Source organism: Topomyia yanbarensis, chromosome 2 (assembly GCF_030247195.1).
Source record: "Topomyia yanbarensis strain Yona2022 chromosome 2, ASM3024719v1, whole genome shotgun sequence".
In the NCBI taxonomy this organism is placed as follows: Eukaryota; Metazoa; Arthropoda; class Insecta; order Diptera; family Culicidae; genus Topomyia; species Topomyia yanbarensis.
Genome location: NC_080671.1, coordinates 198,736,303 through 198,757,054, shown reverse-complemented (window position 1 = coordinate 198,757,054; position 20,752 = coordinate 198,736,303). Strand labels below are relative to the sequence as shown.

The 20,752-nt window shown below is 39.9% G+C and overlaps 2 protein-coding genes across 9 annotated transcripts in view; one reads left to right on the top strand and one right to left on the bottom strand.

Annotated features, from left to right (window-relative positions):
* Window positions 1–20,752, top strand: part of LOC131682614 (probable serine/threonine-protein kinase nek3) — a 293,923-nt gene that overhangs the window by 19,487 nt on the left and 253,684 nt on the right. The window lies entirely within an intron of this gene.
* On the bottom strand, window positions 1,226–4,042 carry LOC131679977 (uncharacterized). The gene has a single exon (XM_058960719.1). It carries the CDS (start codon window positions 4,040–4,042, stop codon window positions 1,226–1,228), a length of 2,817 nt encoding a protein of 938 aa, XP_058816702.1.

The following is a 20,752-nucleotide window of genomic DNA, read 5'->3' as shown; positions in this document are numbered from 1 at the left end:
AGATTTATTCTACATACCGCATTTAATATCAACGACAGGCCTGAATGTCGATTTTGATATTCATCATATTTATATCATATTCGAAGGTCTTCATCAAAAGAAATGGTTTCAATATCATTTGGATACTTGACAGGTTAAGTTTCAGTAAAGTTTGTTTTAAATTTAACAAATGTTGACTTCATTTGGCAACCTGTTCATTTTGCCCACAATTCTTCTAATTTGTAAATATGGAAGCCAAGGATGCAAAATGCCTACCTTTTCTGCGGCTGTAATTTACGGCAATCTGTAAGCAAAGCAGTAACATGACAAAAAAATACTGCCCCCAGTACAGCCATCAGACGCGAGCGGTACAGTTTCTCTTTACTTATTTACACATTTTATTTTTAATCTATCCAATATTTTTAATCACAAACGACGACAACGAATGCGGTTCGTTTACGTCACGACTGGCATTAACGCTTTCGTGTGCGGGCCTCTCCCTTTGACTATGCAGAGAAAAGTGTACAAAGCGAGAGAACAAACTTTACTACGCCACACTCTCACCGAGCAGTCGAAGTACAGCAGCAAAACAAAAATGTATTCTACTGCTGTACGGAAAAATGTACTCGGTTTGGCTACCGTTCTGGCAAGAGCTGTAGTGATGTGTCGCTGTAGCGGGCGGCGGCGCGGCTTGTGCAAATGTAAATATACCGAAAAAATGTAGTTTACCGGTACCGTTGGCATCCTGATCGAAGCAATATAAACTTGTTCGTCTTCTGTACAGTTTGAGCGGAACATAAGATGCAATTTTAATTCACATCAAAGCTATTGTTGCTGAAAGTTCCCAGTCGTCCTTAACGCTGTTGGTTGTGTGAACGCTTTAGCTATAATTTATTATTCACCGTTAATATTTTTAATATAATTGAATAGAATAAACTCACAATTTTTCAGTCTATCTTCACCAATATTCTCAACCGATCGTATGGAATTAGGGTTAGGTTAGCTGTAGACATTACATTAGGCATTAAATTAAACAAATGTAGAGAAATAAATTCCACTTACTTCTAAATAATTCAAATTAAATTCACTTTCAAACTATGGAACTAGGATTAATTTAGCTTTAAGTATGTTTAGTTTAGTTGAAATTTTAACACCGTTCTGCTCACGTGCGCTTGCAATTATTATTCTTTCCTCTGCCAATCTATCTGTCAACCTCTCTACCTTATTTCGATGACCGAGGTAAACTTCACTCTCCATGATCGGTGATCTCTGTCGACGAGGGATACTCGCCGTCACATTCCCCAGCCCGTAAACCATTATTGTCCTCTTGATCTGGTCCTTCTTCTGCCACGACGTCGAGCACTGCAAGTTTAACGGCAGGGCGTCGTACGACTCCGCTTGTGGTTCGTATCCACGCTTGTCGAATTCTCCCATCCGATCCTACTGCTACTTTTACCACTCTTCCTCGGATCCACTGGTTCCTTACTGCCCCATCAACAATCAACACCAAACCTACTGCCACTTCCTTAACATCCTCGAACCATTTCGATCGCCTTGAGATTACCGGCAAGTATTCTTTGAGCCATCTCCTCCAGAATCTGTCCGTTATATGTTGCGCGAGTTTCCAGCTACTTCTTAAACCCGTTTTGTAGTTAATTGGTGATACTGGCAGCTGCTTTACTCCGTTCGAGCTTCCTAGCAGAAAATGATTGGGTGTCAATGCTTCTTCATCTGCCGATTGTAACGGGATGTACGTCAAAGGTCGTGTATTAATCATTGCTTCTGCTTCAATAATCACGGTCTCCAGGGTCTCGTCGTCGGGTTTTCGAGAGGCTTCCAAGATCGTTCCAATCGCCACTTTAACTGAACGAACCATTCGTTCCCATACTCCGCCCATATGTGGGGCCCCAGGTGGGTTGAAGTTCCACCGCGTAGTGGTATTTGTGAAAACTGATGACAATGTTTCGGTACGTTCCTGTATCTCTTTCTGCAACTGCTTATTTGCCCCTTGAAAATTCGTCCCGTTGTCGCTAAATATTTCTGCTGGTGCCCCTCTTCGTGATACGAAGCGTCTGATAGCCATCACGCAGGAGTCCGTTGAGAGACTGTGCACAACTTCCATATGAATCGCTCGGATGGTGAAACACGTGAATAGAGCGATCCAACGTTTAACGTTACTTCGACCTACTTTCACTAAGATTGGGCCGAAATAATCGAGGCCGACATATGTAAACGGTCGCACGAACGGAGTTAAGCGAGCCTTAGGTAAAGGCGCCATGGGCGGCGAGTGAGGAACGACTGTATTAATCTTGCACCATGCGCAGCTACGTGAGACCTTTGAAACCAATGACCGGAGTTTGAATATTTCGAACCTTTGTCTCATCTCGTTGACAATAGTCTCCCGGTTGGCGTGACGGAAGCGACGATGGAACCAGTCTATAATCAGCAAGGTGATTTTATGTTCACGCGGAAGGATTGCTGGATACTTAGTTTCGTATGGTACCCACGGTACAATGACCCGTCCCCGTTTGCGAATAATTCCGTATTCATCCATAAAGGGCCACCGCTTGTACAGTGCACTCGATTTTGATACCGTAGGGTGCTGTGCTTGAGGCGACCCACGCGTTCTCTCCAGCGCCTTTATCTCGGTTTGAAAAAATTCTAGTTGCGCCTGTTTCCACAAGGATCTTTCAGCGCTCACTAGCTCTTGCTGTGTAAGTAAACCTCGTTCAGATGGTTCCCCCGACCGTGCACTTCTCAGGTTATTGATAAAACGATGAACAAACGCTTGTGTTCGCAGAAGTTTTTCCCATCGACTGAATCGATCTACATCCACCAGCGCCGGATCGAGTATGTGATGTAAATTGCAGGTTCGAAGCTCTTCCTTCGTCGTGACTAATGGCCCTGGCAATTGTGGCCAGGTTGATTCAGGTTGTAGCGCGAATCCTGTTCCGAGGAACCATCTTGTGTCTGCTTTTATCTCGGGACCAGATCCCCACTTTGTCGCATCGTCCGCTATATTCATTTTACTGGGCACCCACCTCCACTCTTGTAAGTCAGTCGTTGTAAGGATTTCCCCTACTCGAAAACCGATGAACTGGTTATATTTGCGAGGGTCTGCACGTAGCCAAGCCAATACTGTTAGTGAGTCGGTCCAAAGAAATCGTTTCGTCACGGGCGCAGAATGCATTAATTGGACATTTTGCAAAAGTTTAGATCCCAGAACGGCTGCTTGGAGTTCAAGTCGTGGAATAGTTAGCATTTTCAACGGAGCAACTTTTGATTTTGCAGCTACTAGCGTCATTGATGGGCCCTCACAACCCTCGATCCGAAAATAAACTGCACACGAATAAGCTGACTCACTGGCATCTACGAAGACATGAATTTGTAGAGAAGCATAGGTTTCTGACGTTGCTTCAGTAAAGTAACAACGCTGTATACGTAGTGTATTAAACAGAGGGAGTAGTTCCACCCATTTCCGCCAACGTTGGAAAAGTTCTGCATTTATATAATCATCCCAATCAGCACCGGAGGCCCAAATATCCTGCATAAGTATTCTTCCGTGTATCAGAAAAAAGGATATGAGTCCTAGTGGATCAAACAGGCTCATTACTACACGTAGAACATCTCGTTTGGTCGGAATATACGTGGGCTCCAGGCTATGCCGCAAACCCTCACTCATGTTGAGATTGTATGTGAATTCATCGCTACTTGAAATCCAGTGAACACCCAAAACGGACTCCGTACCTTCTCCTTTTTCTAAATCGAGGGCTTTATGCTCATCCTCCGCTTCAGCACCGACTCGCCTTGTTATTTCAACTTCGTTTGACATGAAGTTTCTTAATTCGAACCCACCTTTGGCATGAATCATTTTAACCTCGCGCCCCAACTGAATCGCTTCCTGAACTGTTCCGAAACTATCCAGATAATCATCCACGTAATGATGACGAATGATTGCATCTGCTGCATGGGGATGTTCTTCTGAGAACTCTTGGGCATTTACATTTTTTACGTATTGGGCAGAGCATGGGGAACATGATGACCCAAACGTCGCCACGTTCATTATGAACACTTGTGGATCTTGTTCAGGATAATCTCGCCAGATGAAACGTTGGTACTGGCGATCTGCTTCTCTTATTCTTATATGCGATGGAACATTTCTTTAATGTCTCCTGTCAATGCATAACGATACAAGCGAAAGTTGAAAAGTACTGCGGGCAACGAGGTTGTCATGTCCGGACCTTTCATCAGAGCAGAATTTAATGAAATGCCCTCTACCTTGGCCGCGGCATCCCATATCATGCGTATCTTTGCCGGTTTTTCGGATTAATGACAACCCCTAGTGGCAAATACCACGTTTTATCAGGTTCGGTTGTAGTCAACTCATTGTACGAGGCTAACGTAGCATATCCTTTGATTTGATATTCGCGAATTTGCTGTCGAACTCTATCATACAAGGGTACGTCTTTGTTTAATCTTTTTTCTAATGAGCAAAGACGCCTGTACGCCATTCCATAGCTGTTGGGAAAAGATTTATCGTCGGTTTTCCAAATAAGACCCGTCTCATATCCTCCTGATGAAACTCGTTTGGTTGTAGTCTCCAAGATGGTTCTAGCTCGCTTATCATCTTCAGATTCTAGTAGTTTCGATTGGCAGGTAGTTATCGCGTTATCAACTGCAAAGAAGTCTCGAACCAGCTCATTTAATTCTAAATCTCTATCTGTCCAGCCTCCGACATGGAATCCGCACAAAGCTTGTAATTGTTCATTCCGACAGTTTCCATACACACTCCATCCTAAGCGGCATTTCGCAGCTATCGGCTCATCCCATCCACCTTCACGGACTTTTAATGGCACGGTGAGTTTCAAGTTGTCAAGGCCAATCAAGAGTTTTGGTTCCACTTCGTAGTAGTCATTCAGAGGAAGTCCACGCAGATGCGGATATTTTTTCGATAAATCCCGATAGTACATTGTTTGCCGTGGCAGCAACAGATTTTCAACTGTACGAGCTCCTGACAACTTGAAGCGCCTGGTGGGCCCAGCAATCTCCACACGAACTCTTTTAGAACGAGGTTCATTCCTTTTAACGTCACCCGTCCACTGTAGGCTCAAAGGTTCTATGGGCCCATCAATTTCAAGTTGCTCAGCTATCGCAGCTTCCAGCAGCGTCAACTGCGATCCTTCATCAATGAAGGCAAAAATTTCGATTTGTTTTGTTTTGCCGTATAATGTTACTGGAATGATCCTCAGAAATGGGCCGCAGCTGTCTTTCAATTGATCCATATGACTTGTAGAGATACCAGCACGTGTTGCAGCAGAGTGTAGAAGCGAATGGTGGCGCAGTCGGCACCCATCGATTCCACAGCCTTTCCACGTCTTGCAAGGCCACTTCCCGTGATAGTTAAGACACATTCTACACAAAGCATTTTGTTGTACAACCTTCAATCTGTTATCGACCGTCATTGATTTAAATTCAATACAATCTGTGACTCTATGCCCTTCAAATTTGCATGCTGCGCACAGTTTTCGTTGTATGCGATCAGTCGTTGTGCTCCTATAACCACCATCGTCTAACGCACGAGACTCAGTGTGGGTTTGTAAATATGTCCGATCCTTCAACTTCGTCCTATCCGATTTACTGACACTGCCCATTGGAAGATCATCCGCTACTTCATACGCAAGTTCAACTATGGTGTTCATAAATGTACCGAACGTGCTCAAATCGACTACCTTTGCCGAACATTTGTACGCTGACCATTGTAGGCGATACTCAACCGGCAATTTTGCGATAAGATCGTGTAAGAGAGACGGATTGTTCAGATGAGCATGTTGTTTCGCATTTTTCAAATGCTCTACCAAATTGTCCACTGCGTTACCAAACTCAATAACGCTCTCCATATCGTTCATCTTAGGAGATGCAAGCAAACGAATCTTCTCAGTCAGTGCTCGTATAAGAGTTTCAGGTCGCCCGTAACGCATATGTAGTGTTTTAATGACATGAGGCACACTTTCCGGCGAGAGCAGTCTACTTCTCACCATCTCCAGGGCATGACCTTTCAGGCAGCGCTGTAATCGAATGAGATTCTCGTCTAATGAGAACCCACAAGTAGTCGTTGTGCGTTCAAAGTTGCTAATCCAGATTGGCCATTCTTCTGGATCGCCCGCAAACATTGGCAAATCTTTTCCCATAACTTGTCGCGCAGCAATTTGGCGATTGTTTGGTCCAATATTTGCATATTGATCTACGATCTCATCTGAGGTTCGGTCATTTATTCTTGGTCGAGGAGGTGAATCTGGCACGATTGGTATGGCAGGGTTGGGCGGATAGGTAAACAGGTTAGGGTAAGTGAAAGGTGTTCTATTTTTATTTTCTGTTGCATATAAGGTGTTTGGTATATCACGGGGCTGCAGCATATCAGGCTCCCGCATAGCAGATGATCGCAATTCATTCGTGAAAGGTTGACCGGTTCCTCGTTCGCCGGGTTTCGGCGGGTTTAGAGCGGCGATATCATTGGGTGCTGACGTGGATTTAATGAATCCCTCAGTCTGCTGTCCACTGTTTTTCAACCACTCGTTAACCATTTCTGCAGAATCGGGTTCGCTTCGGTCTATGCTGGACTTATTGCTGCCGCCGTGATGTGAAAGCTGTCGTACTATTTTTGCCTTTTCCTCCATGGATTGCTTTCGTATGGCCATCTGTTGCTTTCGGAAGTCCCTCTCTTCAGCTAGCTTTCGCTCTTCAAATACTTTATCCTCAGCGATCCTCTTCGCTTCCATCGCCAACTCGCGATCTCGCGCTTTCTTCTCTTGCGCCAACTGGCGATCTCGCATCTCCTTTTCCGAAGCCAATTCTAGCTCCTTGATCTGTTTATTCTCTTCAAGAATCTCCAATTCCAGTTTAAGCGAGCACGGGCACTAGATGTTACGCTGGCCTTTTCGTCCATGATTACCTTTTTACTCCTACGTGAACTTGTTTTGCTAGCGGCAATCGATCTCGTCGATTTTTTTTCTGTCCCGATTGGAACCATCAATTGTTTTGATGGGTCAACAGCTTTCTTGATTGTGCCTGTCTTTTTTATTGTGTCTGAATCCGGAGTGGGTCCACATGCTACACATTTCCAATGACGATCTTTGACAGTCACGTCCACATTTGCGCAAGTGTAGTGAAACCATAAAGAGCAGGCATCGCAAGCAACCATATCATCGATATTATCAGGTTGCTGACATAGCACACAGCTGTATCCCGATTTAGGTTCATCCAAATGCTCCATGTCGGTCAAGGTGTTTCAGGTGAAAAATTCTAAAGGAATATTGTTGCTGAAAGTTCCCAGTCGTCCTTAACGCTGTTGGTTGTGTGAACGCTTTAGCTATAATTTATTATTCACCGTTAATATTTTTAATATAATTGAATAGAATAAACTCACAATTTTTCAGTCTATCTTCACCAATATTCTCAACCGATCGTATGGAATTAGGGTTAGGTTAGCTGTAGACATTACATTAGGCATTAAATTAAACAAATGTAGAGAAATAAATTCCACTTACTTCTAAATAATTTAAATTAAATTCACTTTCAAACTATGGAACTAGGATTAATTTAGCTTTAAGTATGTTTAGTTTAGTTGAAATTTTATCACCGTTCTGCTCACGTGCGCTTGTAATTATTATTCTTTCCTCTGCCAATCTATCTGTCAACCTCTCTACCTTATTTCGATGACCGAGGTAAACTTCACTCTCCATGATCGGTGATCTCTGTCGACGAGGGATACTCGCCGTCACAAAAGCTATGTGCCGAATTTCATCGTTATCCGATTAGGGTTACTCTGTTGATTTAAAACGAAGTGAAAAAAGTGGTTAACAATTTGAATCAGCAAAGCAAATGTATTTAGAACATTGCGCCAAAATGACTGATTAGTTACAATTTGTATTTAGCACAGTATACCAAAACACCGTTTAGCCTACAAAAGGTACACGAAATAACTATGATACCCAGCATATCGCCATTTACACGAATCAGTGATCGCCTACCAAAGCTTTGACTAGATAAAAAAATACTTATTCAACCATACCGATGTTCGCTCCATCTCACGTAACACCGCACTTTTTTTTCTTCAACTAACGCAAAATTCATTTTTACACACTTTTAGCGAGCTATCATTTTTCACAAGGTGATCCAACCCCCGGTAGGTATGGATTTATGTATGCCGCCCGGGCGATAGTTGTGTTTTTATAGTAGTGCTGCAGGTCATTGCATTACGCAGTGCTACTAGAATTCGTTCATGTGGAAAACTTTGTGAATAGTATTTTGCTAGCGACCAAGCATTCAGTTTTTATATTGATCTAAAATATCCGCTTTGCAGTTATTGAAGTGGGCTATATTCGATAACAAACATAGCATGAAATATGCGAATAGCTTTGTAGCTTCTTCCTTTCTATTTGGTTGGAGGGGTAAAAATGACCAAAGTTTTCCCGGCTAACTATACAACAGAATGCACGGCGAAGTACCTGCTGTGTATTCGCAGTTTGCACCTTCGCGTATGACAACTGTAACGTTTATCGAATGGTTTCATGTGCAGATCATTTGTGAAAAAAAGTTAGGATGCACTGAAATGCATTTTCGCTAAACTCTGCGGATGATTGAGAAATGTAATTTCAGAATATCTAATTTACAAAAATTCGATTTTTTTCATCCTGACAAAAATGTGTAACCCCTTAAGGGAAAGTTAAATGAAAACAAAACATAAAAATCGGTTTAACCACTCTTACTTCTCTAAACGTATTCTGCAAGAGTATAGGAACAATATTAACTCATTGATAATGCATATTCTGCGTTGTTGCTTGAGTAATATATATTCTTAGTAATATTTTTCTTAGCACATACTATATATAGTAGGTTAGGCAATAATGGGTTAAAATGAGATGATGTCTCCTTAACTGAAACTCTGGTAAACGTGAAATTCAATAGTAGATTCGAAAAGTTGCTAGGATACCACATGTTTTATTTTTCATTCCTGCCACCCTTAACGATCTTGCCGACCAATTGCTATTAGTTTTCCCCTGATAATGAGTTTACCTTATTACCCCGAATTCCATTATCGTGAATGTAATTAAAATTACTTCAACTTCCAGAAATTAAGAATCATTCAAAATCTTTCGATTTATTTTTTCATTCACTACAGCAAGAACGTAAATGAGCTGATTTGTTTTAAATATAATCTACTCTTTCGAATTTAGAAGGCTTTCGATTTCATCAATTATAGCGAAAATTGTGTTGGAATATCAAATAGTCTGAGAAAATTCTAAGACGCTTCAGACGCAAAACGTTGAGACGTGTTGTTCGGTCAAATATTAAATAGTTATTTTTTTCTGCATGTCATCTGGACGAAGGATAACAACAAGAAGCTCGAAAAATGACGTGATAAAACTTGCCGACCAATTGCCATTAGTTTTCCTTTGATAATGGTTTCAGCCCATTACCCCGAATTCTATTATCGCAAAAAGAAATAAAATTACTTCAGCTTCCATCGAACCAAAGGGTGATTTAAATGAAAGATAATTTACCGCAAGGATGCCTAACAGACGGTCGTTTTCATAAAGTAACAATATATCAAAATATTTCGAATTTTGTTTCATTCACTAGTATAAGACCGTAAATGAGGGAATATCAAATAGTCTGGTGCAAAAAATGATGAGATTTGTTTGTTCAAATATCAGATAGTTATTTGTTGGACGCAGGTTAATAACAAGAAGTGGGTTAGAAAAATGCCGTCATAAAACATTGTGTGCAAAAAGTAATATATGACTTCTAAGATAATAATGCATTTGATAGTCTGGTTTCGGTTGGGTTGGAGTTCAAGTTAGGTTTAGGATATTCAAATTTCAAATACTCTATTCCAGGTCGGTTTTGGGTTCACCATACTAAAAGGGTTTCGAATATTTTAACCATCTCTTGCCGGTTTCAATTACTGTTGGCTTCAGATACAAATTACTAATATTACTACCGTAAAAGACAAACACGAATTATTTCTATATAGTTATTGTGCTACCAAATCTCTTGCATTTATCGAAAAAAACTCTTAAGGTCTTGTGCATGTCTTAAGCACTACAGTACGCTAGTGAATGAAATGCAGTTTAGTATGATATGCGAAGTACTTTTCTTATGGATTTATATTATAATTATATTTGTATGAATCTTCCGGTGCGGTTGTAGCTTTTGGTAAGAGCCCGGCAAGTTTCAAAAGCGTCGTTCCGCCTTGATCGGGCTGGGCATGATTTTAACAATATTTGGAATTCAACGCCCAAATTTCGCACAGATATTCTTTGAAAGTAGATTGATCGATTTAAAAAAGCAATCTCTTTTAAAATCAGTAAATAAATGGCATAAAACTGAATAACACATCGTTTTGTAAAATTTCGGTCAAACTCAATATGGCCAATAGTAGCAGCAATTTCACTCTTGATACACCGACTAGAACTCTGACTTATCAAATGATATAGATATTTGTAGCAAGAAATAATGAGAACATAATTAAATATCCCTCCACAATACCAAATAATCAGAGAAATATTGTACATATTCGCAACGATTATATTTACTAAAATATGTGGCTAATTCCGATATTTGATTATACATACCAACAGCTTTAGTAGCAACTTTTCAATTAGCGAATAGATAATAGGAATTCTCAGATATACAGGGTGTTTGGTTCATGGTTAAGAACCTCTCGAAAGTTGATATACTATCATATTTGGAGAAAAAATCGTTCTGCATGTACCATCAAAACTCAGCCGCACAGAGTTATAGAACTTTTCATGTTAATAACTTATTTATCTTAAAATAATTGGAAGTGGGATTACGCAGAGTATGGAAAAGCACGTAGTCTTCGACTACCCCAAATTCGAGGATGTGTGAAGACTCCCAAATTTCCAGGCTATAATGAACTACAGCTAGTTCGGTTACATAGATAGAGGCAGGTTCCGCAGGTTTGAGAGAAACCAATACGTTATTATTGGAAATTCTGAAGCCTCGCGGCCTCATCGATCCGTTACCCATCAGAACATCTTATAGCAATCAACGGATATCCTACAAGTGAAGGTGATCCGCGATTCCACTTCTTGCAAGGACGTGTCGAAAAATAAGGTGGGAACGGGAGTATCTAGTATACTGGCACATGTGGGAACATAACTAAAAGATGTTGTTTCTTGTTTCATGTGATTGAAATACAGAGCCAGATAGGTTTGAAGCTCGCCCAGCCAATGGGTTCATAACTGTACAGCGATAAATTAAATGAGAGCAAAGATCCCAGAATCGATCTTTTGAAGGACTAGTACCCAACTAGTACTTTAGAACTCATCGTATGGATCGAAAGCATACTTAACAACGATATTGTATTCGTTCGCTATTATTGCAAATATTCACAGTTGGACGAAACTAGAACCACCCATATTACATTACTAAAAGTATCGTTTTATGATAATATCTTATCAGGTCACTTAGATGAGTTCCCAACCATGGCCCAGTCATTGTAGAAAACATCCTTTTTAGCGTTACATTTTCAGGTACCTAATGTCCCATCCCCTATGAGCCTTTAAAATTCATACTAAACCCGAGGTTATTTGAAAGTCTGAACTTGGGAGATTCTGCTACCAAGCAACCGAAGCTGAGCCGGATTATGCTTCCTTGAAAAAGGACTAACTCCATTAAGGGGTTATATCCAAAGTTGTGGCGAAAAAGTGAGCTAAGTTCGTAATTTTTTTAAAGCGTTTTATGCAAATTTTATTTGAAGAAGCGAAAGACAGTTCGTACTACTACCATCAAAGTTAAAAAAAAAACAGATTAATTAAAAAAATATGCAAGGTTGGTGAAGTTATGGCCTATCCCCCGAAACGTGTTTTTTTTGGCAGAGGTTTGCGTTGAACGCTCTCCAAGCCTAACCGCTCAACAGAAATCAAAAAAGTAAAAAGATTATTGAAGAAAAAAGGATTGTGGTGTACTTGAACGGATCGATTTCCCAATAAAAATTATTTTCCGATAAAAAAAACATGTTGACCAAAAAATTGTGTTTTGTGGTATTAAAAATTTTAAACAAAAATTCATTGCGAACAATCGAAAATTATTGGATCAAAAAGGAACAATCAAGTATACGAGAATATTAATATAAATAATTAAAAAAAAAAAATTATGAAGATCGGATGAATAGTTTTTGAGATATCACGTTCACCGCAACGGTACATTTCAAAAAACATAGTTCCGATATAATTACGTTTAAAGTTTTGCGTTAACTTCACTCGTGGAAGAACCTGCGCGCTGCGAACGGCTGTAGTTTGAAATCTGATGCTCCGACCTGTACTTTCTGAATATTCAATAAAAAATTTCAGTTTTTTGAGTTCCAACTTTGTATATAACCCCTTAAGCTCACACATTGAAAGCCACGTCAAAAAGTCGCGCTTTTCTGACATTAAATTGATTCAGGTCACATTGATTAGGTTTCTCCGAGAGAACGTCAGTGGAAACTCAGTCGAATGCCCCATTTTATGTTCGAGTCGCCATTTGTTCTTTTCTTGAGTAAGTAAGTTTGCTTTTCGATGAAAAAAGCGCCAGAAATAGTTCATTCCTTTTCCCAGTTTGGATACCAAACTAGGTCTCTAGCGACAAGTCGCTCTTCTCAGGTCAATTGTCGAGACATTGTTAGAAAATTTTCTCCAAAAATTTACATTTCAATCGGACGATAAAAGTTATGATCGGATGTTGACTTTCTAGATATGATGGCGATAAATTCCACGTAGCTGCAGAACTCAAAGAACCTACTGAAGAAATTGAGCAAGCGTTGCAAGATCAGGCAGATTCTTCTCCAAGTTGAATCTAAATCTGTTTGTGCCCGGACCATTCTTGTTTCATGAAAAGAATACAGTTGTTTATTTCAACGTTGTCAAAAATGAATCGATAGATTCTTCACTTGTAGTTGCATCGCGAATAATCTTTTGCACAGGAGCATAATCTGGATAAATAAAGATGGTAGTCTACATTTTTTGCATCCTTCAACGTTTTTCCGAAATTAACAAGCATTAAATTTGAAGACTAATGAAATTACGACACGGAAAACTAATCAACGGCTTTTGAAACCGTTTCCTTGAAGAAAAGAAGCTGCACCACGCGTATGATCTGTGAATTGCTGATAAACCAATGTCACAGATTATCTAGAGGTTGTGGTTTGATGTTTCCAAGCCAAGGGAGGTTTGTTTTCCTGGTCATCATAAATACATTGCCAGACGTGCATTGGATTGAATATTGCGTCCAGAAGATTAGCCCTCCGTTATAGAGCAACGTACTTGCAGTTCGTATGCTCAAAATCTGTAATAGTTTGCGTTAGAGTTATAGGGCCTCAGCCGGTATTTTTCAAGCTGAAAATATATAAATCGAAAACGCAATGGAATGATGGACGCTTTTTGCGGATAGGTTTTTATTTTAATAATTACTTCACTATTATCGTGCATGAATGCATACATGGAAACATCTCTTTTCTGTAAACCGCTGCCACTTAGTGGGAGTTCAATATTAGGATACCTACCATGAAAGCCTTCGGCTCACCATCTCCAAAAAATGAGGTAATGTTTTTATAACAATATTTTTACAGATGGGCTGCCTTTGTAAGTATTAGTAATTAGTAGGTATTAGTAATATTGATTTATATAACTTCCAATTATTAAACTATTTATATCATTCGACTTATGTTATCTCCGTCATTTATGGAAATTGTTGTACTCTTGTAAGAACGTAGCCAGGTGTGTGGAAATGAGCGGGTCTACGTCATTGCGGATTGTGGCGAAAACTGATATGATAATGCTCATTTCTGCAACTCCATTTACGATTTGTGAGGTGTACGTGCTATGCTATGCTATGCTATGCTAGGGGCATAATCTTGACAAATAAGTACATACTTCATCGATTTTTAAAAAATGGTACATGAGACCGTCCTGTTAAAAGTTTTTGCGATACAATTTCTAAATTGCGAAATATTGAATATCGCCAGCATTGTTCAAGAGGTTTTGATGATCATTAGGCCACTAGATCCGGAATAGAACTTTTGTTATATATTCTACATGAAAGGGTGGTTATTTTCATATTGTTGACCCAAAACCTCATAGTATTTCTAACAAAAGAACATAACATAGTACACCATTGGAAAGGTCTGCACTCCTTATTTCCAGAACAGTGGCAAAATTAAAAATTGTCTGAAAATGACAGCGTGGATAATTTTTAGTACCGAAAATCCCAAAAAATGATTTCTTGCCCTAAATCAAAATTTTGATTGTTGAATCGTAGTTTTGTTATGTATTTGATCAGACCTACAACCTTTACTAGATCATTTGAAAAATATATTCAATTCTTTAATTTTGTAATATGTTTTATTCTCAACTGGATGTACAAAAGGTTCTGAAACTAAAATAAATTGACATATTCGTCAATACTGTTTTTGCCTTTTTATTCATAAAATCTTCTATAGAAATAATAATTGGAGAAAAAATACCATCTGGGCTCAAGGACTTGTTAGAAGTAATTGTGACGAGCTCGATGATTTGAAGTTGGATTATAACCATAATCACCTCAAAAAAGTTCCTGAACACAGATGATATTTTCATCTCAAAATATTATTTCCGTGACAAATTTTGAATTCCGGGTGGCGTGGAAATTGTTTCATGTACAAGCACATGTCAATCACAATATCCAATCTGCTACAGCATCGCGTTATTTGAATCACATCAAAGCCATCGTTTTCATACTTTTCCAGTCGTTTACAGCACGGCCAGATGAGATCCGACGATTATAGCCTTTTTGTTACAGCATCCTATTTCCGAATATATTTAGGTAATACAACAGTGAGTATCAACACAGCCAGAATTATCTCATCGATTTTCTGTTTCGCTTGTATTACTTTGCTGTCAAACCATGTGACGCTCGGGTTGTTACCGATTTAGTATTAAATCTTGTTTATGTGGCGTCGTTCACCAGTAGAATTATGAAGAGGCGGTTCAATGGTTGTTTTCGAGCAGTAAAAACCTAGCTTCAACTTTTGGTGCCGGGCTGGCTCCATCGATACCCATAGAAGCCTCAGAGCCAACGTCGAAGAAGGATTGGAATAATGGGAGGTCATCTCCGCATATGTCGATGCTATAGGAAACCAACCGAGCTCGTCACATCGTAATCGTAAACACAAGTGGCGAATCTGAAAACAATTAGGCAGTAAATATAGCAGATGTAGCAGATTGGAACAGGAATTTTACTAGGAAAGGTATGCGTGTGTTAGATTGTTTGAGTTATGGAAGCTTAGTGGGAATGTAGAGCAATTTTCCTGTCATAACCAAGGATGAAAAAATCGTTCGGCCTAGTAATCATCCAGTATATAGTAATTCTTTACACCTTTGAAATTCGTACGATTGTCCACATGTATCAAATCAGGGAGTACTTTTCGCGATGTAGTACAACGATTTCTGGTATATCAGGACATTATAGTCGTCTACCTTGAGGCAGGGTTGGGTGGGCAAAGCTATGTCGTGGGAATCATGGAAAATACGAAAAACGACATTAACTACATCTCTTCCCCTCATAGACCAAACTTCCTGACTTATACCTCAGAAACAAACTATTCTCTTTACTTCTTTGCGATCTCTATTAGAAGAACTTCTCTTGCTAATATTTCAAATATTTTGTTAACTTCTTCCCAAAAACGACAGTTGGCGCAATAAGTGCGATAACGCTAACAAAGAGCCAACATCACGGGAAAAGTCCGAATAAAGATTCCAATGTTTAGACGATTTGTATGATTGTGAACTGTATTCTATGTTCCAGCACATCATATCGTGGGGTGGCTAAAGACCAATATTCCTTATTCATGACAATCAATGCTACCAATATTCCACAACATAGCGAAGGTTTAGGAGCTTATGCCATGCTTTTACTTGTAACCAAGTGTAATTTGGATAGTTTATTCATTAGCTAATTCTGTTGATATTGACAATAACCTTGCTCTGCTATGGCATCACCAAAATATGTTACCAATGTGAAATTTCTGTGAGAATTCTCTATGGATAATATTTTCCAATTTTAGCAGTATCTGATACCGATCGGAGAAAGTGAAAATGAACAATTTTTCTGGGCTGTTGCATCAGATCATAGTAACCGATTTTCTATCACTGTGTATTTATTAAACAGTATCATTTGGGATGAAATATAGGTAGAGAGGTGCGATCGATTTTCGGGTGAACGATTTTTTGCATCCTTGGTCATAACTAGATAGGAAACTGTATTCGCACTATTGTCATTTGTCTCCATCAGAGTGTCCCTTTTTTAATCACTCACGATTTTTTCCATGAATCCATGAAGACCTCTTTTATGTCTACAGTAAAATATTTTTTTCGGAAGTGTTTTTTTCTTCGTGAAACTACATTTTGGTTATAAAAACCTAAAGTACGATTTTTGTTTTAGTGTTTCGGATTCTCCTCGTCAGTAACTAGCACCAACTGGGTGTCTAGTTAGACGATGTATCTAAGCTAGTACCCAAATTAGCACTAGTTAGACACTAAAATCCAAAAAGTCACACGTCTTGCGTGAACACTAAACAACTGGCTTATACCGAGTGATGTCTCGATAGTAAGCACAGAAGTTCTGTTTGCCGACGAAGAATATGAACCGAAACTGTCTTATGGTTTGAAGACCCAAACGCCTGAAATTATGCAAATTCCCAAATGGGAAAATTTTGGACGATTCCAAATTTTTTGTGCATAAGGACACATACCTTACATAAAGTACGATTTTTGTTTTAGTGTTTCGGATTCTCCTCGTCAGTAACTAGCACCAACTGGGTGAAACACTAAAACAAAAATCGTACTTTATGTAAGGTATGTGTCCTTATGCACAAAAAATTTGGAATCGTCCAAAATTTTCCCATTTGGGAATTTGCATAATTTCAGGCGTTTGGGTCTTCAAACCATAAGACAGTTTCGGTTCATATTCTTCGTCGGCAAACAGAACTTCTGTGCTTACTATCGAGACATCACTCGGTATAAGCCAGTTGTTTAGTGTTCACGCAAGACGTGTGACTTTTTGGATTTTAGTGTCTAACTAGTGCTAATTTGGGTACTAGCTTAGATACATCGTCTAACTAGACACCCAGTTGGTGCTAGTTACTGACGAGGAGAATCCGAAACACTAAAACAAAAATCGTACTTTATGTAAGGTATGTGTCCTTATGCACAAAAAATTTGGAATCGTCCAAAATTTTCCCATTTGGGAATTTGCATATAAAAACCTAGTTATGTAGTAGTTATGGAAACAAAACATGTAGACTAGATATGCAGACTAGGATTCATGTAACAAGTGGCTATCTACACATTGTTATTGCATTAGGTTTGAAGAATTTAGCAGCAACAGCAGTGCCTGCCTGAGAGTACCAAGCTTGCCGAGCGCAGTAGCAGTTAAAAAACTGAGCTTGACCTTCAGCTTGTGCGACCACCCCTGGTTGCTACTTTGTTATCGATCTGGACTAGCTGAAGTTTCACAGGGAATCAGCAGATAACTACGCTTGGGAGTAGCGAAGCATCTTTCAATGTGCAATTCCTGGTAATCCTAAAGTCTTTGTTGATCAATACCGACGCCGGACAGGCTTTTGCTAGAGGCCATATATATGTAAGTATAGATGTTGAATTCTACTTCTTCATGACCGACGCCAGAAAGTTGACTCCACTATCTGGACTACACACCTAGAAAAAATCGTATGAATTTACGTCTCCTGACCATGGCATATACGAGCATCAAAAATGACATAGTTTTACGCTTGGTTTTAATTTTACATATCGTTAAATATTGCGAGTTACGTAATTCAACGTAATTCAACTAAATGTTGAAGAGTGTATTTTTTGGAACTGCGCATGGGAAGTACATCTTTCATGTAAAATTAATCAGAACATGGTTGTATTTCGTCATTTTTTCAATTACGGTTAGTTAGATTGTGGCAAGTTTGGAAATACGTCAACGATAAAATTCAGATTTTTTTTTGGTGTCAGTCCATCAACTCATGGACCGGGGATCAACGGCGTTACTTCCCTTCCGAAGGAAGAAGTAATCAAAGATTTTTTCACCTAAGGAAAACCTCGGCTGGGATTGAACCCAGACCAACTGGAATGAGTGGCGGTCACGCTTACCACTTAACCACCGGCGTCGTCAGAGTACCAAGCTTGCCGAGCGCAGTAGAAGCTTAAAAACTGGTGGAGGAACTGCACAACTTCGCCGACTAAAGGGGTAATAAGCACAAGGACAACAAGATACTGGTTTGGAAGATACAAGGAAACCTTAGCTTGCCCGTCAAGGAATAGAGAATCCTGGAGCAGAAAGCGGAATTTACCGAAAAGATGTCGTCCGCGACCAAGAAGTCGGTGGAAATAAGGCAAAAAATGTTATCACCAAAAGTAAGGGGAATTTACGAGGTAAAAGACAAACCCCACGGGACGGAAAAAGTGTCCTTCTCTACGGCAAAGAGACAAAGAGCTTTACCAGGTGATGTGACACCAACAAATATAAGAAGGCTACCCGCACCGTGCGCCACTAACGTGGGTAAAACACCCAATTGAAAATTGTCGGCAGCACAGTATGGAAGGCGAACAACAAGTATAGGTTCAAATTGCGAAAGCGTTTAAAGGGGGATTGTGGGGTAAGGGTTTCAGCGCAAGAAACACATTTTTTCATCTGCTTCCAGTCGAAGCAGCAAACAAGGCGCTAAACACTGGAAAGATCAAAGTAGGCTGGTCAGTATGTCCACTAGACTGCCCAGAAAAATAATGAATTTTTAAAAACACAATCGGCCCACCCCTGAGTCGATTTCTAGTCCCACCAGGAGTACTTGCTCCAAATTTGAAGCAAATCGAACAAGTCTAGCTACCGGACCAACGTGCTTGAAGTTTGTATGGGATTTTTCGACAATTTACATGGAGAAAACCCTCTTGCTCACATTTTCGCCGCTAGGTGGCACTGTATACATCAGATTATCACCAAAAGTGAAACTTAAGAAGATAATTCTATTGTCTACAACTTTGTTGAAGACTGCAAAGCAATCCGACTCGAATAGGAAAAGTTATTAAACTTTTAACGAAGTGATGTCTGAGTCAGTTTTGCATGGGGCCTAGCAGTGCATGATAGTGTATCAGTACTAGGTTCTAACAAACTAAACATTTTTGTGGATTAAAGGTTAGATTTAGCTGAATAGTATGTTCGGAAGAATTGCAGTACATAATACGAGCTATGTTTTGGTTAGAAAATTTTAGTTCAATCTGTGACCGCATAGATGGCGCCATCACTAACTTTTCAACGGAGAGAGATAGAATATCGAAATGTTTGGAAGAATTACTGCAATATTCTTGTTCTACAACTTTGTAGAAGAAACCTAATTTCTATCTCTCTTCGTTGAAAAGTTAGTGTTGGCGCCAGCTATGCGGTCAGATGTCGAACTACAATTTTCTAACCAAAACATAGCTCGTATTATATACTACAATTCTTCCGAACATACTATTCAGGTAGATCTAACCATTATTCCATAAAAATGTTTAGTTTGTTAGAACCTAGTACTGATACACTACCATGCACTGCTAGGCCCCATGCAAAACTGACTCAGACATCACTTCGTTAAAAGTTTAATAACTTTTCCTATTGGAGTCGGATTGCTTTGCAGTCTTCAACAAAGTTGTAGACAATAGAATTATCTTCTTAAGTTTCACTTTTGGTGATAATCTGATGTATACAGTGCCACCTAGCGGCGAAAATGTGAGCAAGAGGGTTTTCTCCATGTAAATTGTCGAAAAATCCCATACAAACTTCAAGCACGTTGGTCCGGTAGCTAGACTTGTTCGATTTGGCTCAAATTTGGAGTAGACACTCCTGGTGGGACTAGGAATCGACTCGGGGGTGGGCCGATGGGGGTCATTTTTTTTCTGTCACTCTAATGTCCACTGAGTGTCTCTCACCAACTGGAAGTGTGCTTTAAGGGCCATCTTCCTAGAAACTGTAGTGGACATGACAGCAGCAAATAATGCAGACGGTTCGTGGAAGAAGGCTACAAGGCTTCAAAATGTCTGAGCTGTGAAACGAAGACGGTAACAGTCACGTCACAGGAGGCCCACGATGTTCGGCCTTCAAACAGGCGACAGCAACGAAGTGACAGTGAAGGTAACGTAAATCACCCCGAACCACTGCAGCACAGCACAACACTTACTACGGCAATCTGGTCTAAGGGATATGTAGTTATCATCTCGGAGCCATCCCGGCCAGCGATAAAACCTGGATATCAGATAAAGCAAAATCAGCGGCGATTTGGACGATGGGAAGATATTTCAGAAAGTGGTTTATCGGACAAATGAAAGCTTTGTTATTGGCTAAATTAATGGAGTCTCCTTCTGCAGCTGCTACGCTCTTTCGCAATGGACGCTCGATCAAATCACAGAAATGCTCGATAAGCTGACAAAACAGCTTACCGATCGGAGACCTATCGTCATAGCCGGCGATTTCGATGCATGGTCAGTAGAATGAGTCAACCGCTTCACCAAGCCAAGGGTAAATAGTGTTCTCGAGTAGTAGTTGAAGCAGGCACTCCTGTTGGGCCTTGGAATCGGTTCAGGGATGAGCAAATAGAATTTTCAAAAACTCGTTTTCTTTCTGGGCAGTGTAGTACACTATTGGAAGCAATAGGCACGTGGAAGCGCATGTGATTCAATCAAACAAGCAGAGGTGG

Excerpts from the sequence above, each read along its gene's own strand:
- LOC131679977 (XM_058960719.1), bottom strand. The coding sequence starts at position 4,042 with ATGAACGTGGCGACGTTTGGGTCATCATGTTCCCCATGCTCTGCCCAA.